Genomic DNA, 7,414 nt, shown 5'->3' with positions numbered 1-7,414 from the left:
CCCCCCCCCCCCCCCCCCCCCCCCCCCCCCCCGCCGTCCGGCGCCGCCATGGCCGAAGGCGACGACCCCATCGCCTTCGCCGCTGCCATCTCACCCGCAACCGCTGCCATGTCGCCGCCCCGGCCGATGGCCACCGCGCCGGCGGCGAAGCCGGCGAAGCCGGCGAAGGGACGAGGTGGCGGAAAACGGCCGGCCAACCGCAGCCACAACCCGACCGACAGTTTTACGCGGCCGGTGAAGGTCTCCAAGGCGGCCGCGGCGGCTCGGGGCGACGACTCGCAGTCGGTGCAGCCGGCGGCCTCCTCCAGCAGCCACACATCCATTCCTCAACCTCCCCCGCCGCCACCGCCGGCCGTGGAGGAAGACATGGCCACGCCGACGGCCACTGCCTCCAACATGTTTGACGAAATGTCGCAAAGGTATAGATTTTCCGATTGTGCTCTCGTTTGTTCATGGAAGGTGGCTTTGGCGGCATGGGAGGTAGCTTTGGCGGCAACATGATGGGTGGCTTGGGAGGTGGCTATGGCGGCAACATGAGTGGCGTTGGAGTTGGCTTCGTCGGCAACATGACCGGTATGGGACGCAATGAAGATGCTTCCGGTGGTGCTCACGGTACCGAGTTCACCGCTTGTTGAGAACGTCGACAAAGACGGTGGTGAAGATGAGGATCGTACCATGGTTCACAACGCCGGTGGTGTTGATGACCCGCGTGAGTAATATTCATGTGCATTTCAATTTCTAGGGCGAAAAACTTTGACTGAGACGATGCTCTTTTGGTAGAGGGATTTGATACTATGATGGTGATGCACTTTTGATTGAAACTATGATGATGATGCACTTTATTTTTAAATTTTTTTGATGTTATTTCAATGCAAAACCACGGCTGGCAGCAGCCGCACGGCCGTTTTCAGATTTTTACATCTTTGGTTTGGACCATCTATTGGAGTTGCTCTTTTGGACCATCTGTTGGAGTTAAGCGTTTTTCGGAGCTCCAAAATGCACTTTTTGGCGGTCCAAATTTTACATCTCCGGTTTTGGACCGCCAAAATTTGGACCATCTATTGAAGATGCTCTAAGGTCACCTTATTAATGAGAAAGGGTGCCAGAACATTAGGCCGTGCACAACGAAACACCAGGTTTTGCACCTGTGCATAACATGATTTTTTGCATGTATTCCCTCAGCCAGCTAAACTCAGCCACGGATAAATAGACCAAAAACGATGTAGATAACCAAACAGGCCATAACATGCAGGAAAGCAACTAGTCCACTTTTCAACTTCCCCCTGGGCTCTTCTAATCCTTTTGATGTTTCTCTTCTGCACATACATTTTGCTAGTATTCCCGTGTTAGACACTCATAAAATGAGGCTACTGCTTATATTCTCAAAATTACCAGTATACCTTTTCGATGGAAAATTACCAGTATATTAGTATTACATAAATCAAGAACAAAACATATTTGAAATGGATTCATCTTACAAACAGAACAGAAGAAATAGCCTGGTGTGCATTTCAGCCAAGTCTTGATTCCCGACGTAAAACCTGAAAATGAGCATTTATTCAGAAAAGGTCACCTCAATCAATCTACAACATTAGTCGCAAATACTCCATTTCTTACTGCCTTTCATCTTTCATCTCTACTACAGGTGACAACAAATTTGGGCACTAGCTCATTATATCATGTTCAGCCGATTACAATCGAACGTCAATTATCTAGAACCTGCCACATATTTCTAAAGAGGATCTCTTTTCGGTTGGGGTGCTTAGCTAGTAAACACACCTTAACATACACCATGCATGCGACTCATATTTAATAAATATTCTACAACTATACAATAATAAAATACAACAAATTATATTAGCTCAGTAATTCTCATATTGTTAATCCAACTAATGTTTCATACAACCGAATCTCATTGAAATAATTGCAGCCAACTCCCACAGCAATGTGTGGGGGGTATCATCTCTAGTTACATCTATTTTAGGCACTTAGAGCATCTACAACAGGACCCCTCAAACTGCCCCCAAACGTCTGGGCGGGCAGCCCGGGCAGTGCCGGACAAGAGAGATGTCCGCAAATCCCCATATCCAGTCCATATATAGCGAGGATATGGGGATGTCCGGGCAGGGCGCCACGTAGGATTTGACCCACCACGGACCACCTTTTCTCTTTCTTTATTCTTTCTTTCTTTTCTCTCTCTTCCTCTCCATCAATCATATGCTTGTGACCGGACATATTGGGGGAAAAGTGGGGGCATGGTTGTGTGCATGGACAAATAGGGGCTAAAAGCGGACACTGACCGGACGCATCCGCAGATGTTTGAGGGGCCAAATTTTCCCATTATGGTTGTAGATGCCCTTACTGTTTAGCAGCTTGTACAAAAACAAATAATTTACCTAAATATAGTATCACTAAATCTTCTAGCAAAAGATTTTTACCGAAAGAAAGGAAATCACCCCTTCTGTCTTTCTCAGTTACACAATAGGATATATTCTTCGTTAATGTGCAGCAGAAGTTAAGTACCTCTTCAGCAAATTTAATCAAGATTGTTGTCCTGGGCCTCTGCTGGCCTTCAATTGGCACAAAATGTGCCGTAACTACCGCTGGAAAACCAGCATTGTCCAATACGCCCTGTAAGAAATTTTATGAAGGTTTATACGTTGTGTATCTAAGAAGACACGGTTGACTTAAATATTTGAGCTGGAATTCCCACCCTTACAATCCCTGCAACAAAAGCTCCACAGTTGAATGCCCCCATGTCTTTTGGCACGGAAATGAACCTGATCAAATAAAAAGGTTCCCAGGTTTCAGATTTGTATGGGAAGAAAAATATTATGAAGCTAAAGAAAAACGAATTCATCACACCGGTTAACAAGAAGCTCCTTTTCACTAATCATGTATTCATCCTCATGTTCTGTTCCTTTCTCAAGCGAGTCAGCCACCTGGAAACAGTAAGAAACCATCTACCGGGATAAGCCATCAAATAAGTCCACTCAGTCCAGCAATCAGAACAGAACGACAGGCGGACTTACTATCAACACATGATAAATGGATGCAAAAATTTCTTGTATAAAACAACTGAGGAAATTGTTTAAAATACGAGAATCATAAATCTTCTTTGGAATTCTGGACAATCGGAGTTTTAGGATCAAGGGTCGTCATGCCAGAAATGTGATGCTGAAAGCTGTGTTAAGTTTGTTAGTCAAATTTGTGGCCAGTAAGTGCAAAGAGAAGTGCTCATTAGATCACAATGCTTCAGACAAGGGAACTTTATCACCAGGTGTTAAATTAGTGCACAAATGCAACATCGACCAAATTGATACCTCAACTCTGACATTACGTAGCTATAATGGTACAAATTAATAAAATTATGTTATAATATCAGTACATACATGAATATGTGGAATAATCTATGCTAATTGACTCTGCTTTTGTACTAGCAACCAAATTGAAACATGGACAAACAGGTCATATTGTCACAATTTTGCATTGTTCAAAATGGTAATTACTCTAGCAAAGAGTTGCCATTGGATTAAAGTATTTCTCTAATTTCCAGCCTTCGGTGTGATACGTAATTCTGTATTTATTTTCAGCATATGTTATTTTATATTTAAATAGGAGAAATTATCTACACACAATAAACAGAAAATAAGGGCAGCCCGGTGCACGTAGCTCCCGTTTGTGCAGGGTCCAGAGAAGGGTCCAAGCATTTTGGGTCTTTTGTACAAAGCCTTTCCCTACATTTCTGCAAGAGTCTGTTTCCAGGACTCGAACCCGTGACCTCATGGTCACAAGGCAACAGCTTTACCGCTGCGCCAAGGCTTCCCTTCAGTCAGAAAAACAGAAACCAAATAAAAATAAATAGGTGTGCTTGGTCAGGCAGTGGCGAAGAACATCAAACACCCCAGAAGTCAGGCCACTAACAAACAAGCTCGGCCCACAATCTTTTGATGGGACAACCTCATTGAACGGAAAAAACGTAAGTATGTTACAAGAACACCTAAATTATGGCAATCACTCCAACTATTGCGGAACAGAGTAGGAATAACAGAAGATTGATATGTAAAATAGATTACCTTTCCGAACAGTACTTTCCATACAGTGCTGTGAATGAATGATAAAATCCCCAGCAGTCGAGTCTCTCGTCTATTCCCCTGGATTGACTATTATTATTAACATGACTATCTCGACAGGATAACAGTTTAGAGAGCACATACACAATAAGTCAATAATGAGGCTAATGATATAAATTTGGAGAACACCTGGAAACTTAATAAGAGAAATCATAGATGCTGGCATGTCAGATGTTGTGCTATAGATATTGTTGCTATGACTTCCTCTTAAGAAAAAGACATGGGAATACAAAGTTACAAACAGCAAGTTTGAAGTTATGCAAGAAAAACGAGATGACTATGCCATGCCACTCGCAACAAAGAAGCGACGAAGTTTTGACTGTTGTTCTGTTAACTTTATCATCATTTTAAGTATATGAAGCAATAGACGACCAATGAAATCATGGAATAAGAAAAGAACTACGCATCAAACCTTCTCCCTGTGACACAGCAGTTCAAGAACTCTAGCACCAACAGCATAACCAGCGTCCTCCAGCCTGCGTATAAAACATAAAATGAGAGTAAGGGATGTTACGCTAAGCATCAAAGAATATTAACGCATGAATATGGAGCGGTGTATTTTTAATGAGAAACATTGTCAAATGTCCTTGCATGATTTAGCACAATAAGACTGTGGTCTCCATTCTCCAAAGAGAGAGAGAGATGTACTGAAACATTAGAGGTACAAATAATGTTGCAGAAATTAGATCGACCACGTCATGGAAATAATAATAATTGATCAACCAAATGTTATAGTTGCATCACATCTCAACATGTGAACAAGTTGTTGTAAACCTTTTGCATTATCTGAAATTCCAGATGATACAATAACATACAGTAAGTGGCAAACACATAGCGCCTGAAATATGTGACCCGGATATCAAAGAGTAGCATGTACGGACTAAAAAAGGCTGTACCAGCTACAAGGAACCAATCAAATCAGGACAAATGAAATGCCGTAGGACAGTAAAAAGTGTTAAGAGTGGATATAATTAACAACAATACAGTTTCATCAACAATATGAACAGATGCATGAATAAGAACATAGAGGCTACCTTCGTTCCAGGTCAGCAATGTTGTCAACTTGTGTCTGGTTGTATTGAACCACCTCCGAGAACAAGAATGCGAATGCACTCAAACTGACCTATGGAATACAGAACATTTATGAAACATGTATCATAACAAAACAGGAAAATAATATATATTGGCACACGCTAAAAACTACCAACGAAAAGAATGAATGTGCCACTAAATCTCACATCCAAATCCTTTTGCACTTAGGAAGTAACACGTCTCACATTGCAATCAGGATAGTAGCTCTAGAAAATTATCCAATCGAAAGTAGCATTACAGTGCATAGTACCTTTCACTTCAATATATTTTGATGCTATTTATTTTACCCCTTCAATTAATGCAGGAGTTGTTGTTATCATTGTGTTTGGCCCTTTTCACGAAACAATTCCTTCTCGTTGCTTACAGGGCAGTAACTACAGTTTAGGTTCACTAGAATGTACTTAGAAACTAATGAGAAATCATTTGGAGTATTTTTCATACTAATGTGATGTCTGTATTATAAGAAATTTGTATGTATGATACAGCCTATATTGGGACAAATACAAGTAGACGCTGTCAAAACGTTCAGTTTAACTTCAGAAACACAACTACTACCAATGAAAAGAATGAATGGTTGAATACATTCACATTTTGCAATTAGGCTACAATAATAAATATATTTAGCTCTTTAATTTATCCAATTGAAAGTATCACTAAGCTGTCAAGTAACTTCCACTTCAATATATTTTGCTACTATGCAGAATATTAACCCATTTCCTTCCATTCTTGAAACACGATTATAGAGTAGTGGGTTTGGGCAATAGTTCCTCGGTTCCTCCACGTTTCCAATGGAAGCTATAACTACACCATGCATTCAGCTTCAACTTTCAACAAAATTCACATTGCCAACTGCATACTACTCAAATAAACAATACTCCCACAATTTACAGTCGATGAGTAAGAAAACTTCTGCTGCTCAAGCTAATTGAGCAGGATCTGAAACACTTTCCGCCCAGCTACTACCCTAACCTGTGAATCTGTCTCAGTTACCTAACCTATGCCTTACTAAGAGAGCTGCCAGAAACAAATATCTGAAGGGGTTTTGATATGGGAAGGACGTGTACCTCCTGTCTGCCACGGCTGAGGGGCTTGTCAAGAACGTTTGCATACTGCTTCGTCTTCCCAACACTGATCATCTTGCCCGCCCTCCTCTGGGTCTCTTTCCTTGGGGTTTCTTCAGAATTCTTGGAATACTGCACAAGCTGAATCCGTTTAGAAGGGGTTCCTGGCTTCTCTATTTCTTCGCTGCAACTCTAGAAGTGAGGTAGCTTTTGTCGACCACAGCACCTGAAAGGCGTAAAATCATATATAGTCACACTCTTGGTGACATATCATAACAGTGACGTGCAGTTTGTACCACTGATCAATGCTCATTAGTAGTCACATGGTGAATCAATTTATGTGTTCAGCATGCTGGAAAGGTTCTCTAGAGTAATTAATGGCATGGAGAGAATTGCATGAAACAAACAGCATCAGTAATTGAAGACAATAAATAGAAAACTGAGACGCCGTATGCATCTTCCGAATCATCTGGGAAGAGCTATGCTATACTCGGAAAGAAAAATGTTGCTTTAGAGCTTGTGGCTCCATACAAATCATCCATATTGACCGTTCCCATCAGGAACATTTCATAGAGGAATGGTTACTTCCGATTAAAAGTCAAGAAAAAGGGGATCCAACACAAAATGTTGGCGGTCCCTCAGTCGACGGATCTGTGCAGGTAGTCCGCGCGGAAACGAACCAGTGGCGGCGCTGGACTTTGCGGGAGGAGAAGCGGCCGTCGGAGGAGCAGGATCCGACGGTGTGGATCTGCCTGCACTTCAGAATCCAGGCTCTCTCGTCGCTGGGAAATTCACCGCCCGTCGCCGGGAACAGCCTCCGTGCGCAGTGGGTAGATGAGGAAGAACACAGCGGGGGCTAAATTTCGTGTTTTGACCCTTATGGCATGCAAATTCAGGATCTCACCCTGGTTGGGAAAAAATTCAGGATTTGACCCTTTTTCTTACCGTCAGGGGTTCTGGCGGTAGGGTTAGACAGCCTACCGCCAGCGGCCCTGACGGTAGGGTACTAGTCCACGTCAGCACGTAGAGACGACCGCCGCCCACCTCCGTCGCACCCTATCGCCACAGCCCCTGGCGGTAGGCTGTCTAACCCTACCGCCAGCGCCCTTGGCGGTAGGGTGCGAGCAG

At 42.9% G+C, this 7,414-nt stretch overlaps 1 protein-coding gene across 2 annotated transcripts; it reads right to left on the bottom strand.

Annotated features, from left to right (window-relative positions):
• Positions 1–1,346: 1,346 nt before the first annotated feature.
• LOC125537216 (trafficking protein particle complex subunit 5-like) lies at positions 1,347–7,177 on the bottom strand. Of its 2 annotated transcripts, none has more exons than XM_048700522.1 (9): positions 6,967–7,177; positions 6,290–6,512; positions 5,168–5,256; positions 4,546–4,609; positions 4,077–4,154; positions 2,866–2,942; positions 2,714–2,780; positions 2,524–2,631; positions 1,347–1,541 (listed from the first exon to the last, which is right to left on the bottom strand). In XM_048700522.1, exons 2-9 carry the CDS (start codon positions 6,359–6,361, stop codon positions 1,512–1,514), a joined length of 585 nt encoding a protein of 194 aa, XP_048556479.1. In that variant the 5' UTR covers positions 6,362–6,512; positions 6,967–7,177; the 3' UTR covers positions 1,347–1,511. The 2 variants fall into 2 exon arrangements, with proteins under 2 accessions (XP_048556479.1, XP_048556480.1); XM_048700523.1 differs by having other exon boundaries at positions 5,168–5,251.
• Positions 7,178–7,414: the final 237 nt, after the last annotated feature.

This window comes from Triticum urartu, chromosome 2 (assembly GCF_003073215.2).
Source record: "Triticum urartu cultivar G1812 chromosome 2, Tu2.1, whole genome shotgun sequence".
Classification (NCBI taxonomy): Eukaryota; Viridiplantae; Streptophyta; class Magnoliopsida; order Poales; family Poaceae; genus Triticum; species Triticum urartu.
Note: the sequence above shows the minus strand (reverse complement) of the source record. Positions and strands in the feature narration are given on the sequence as shown.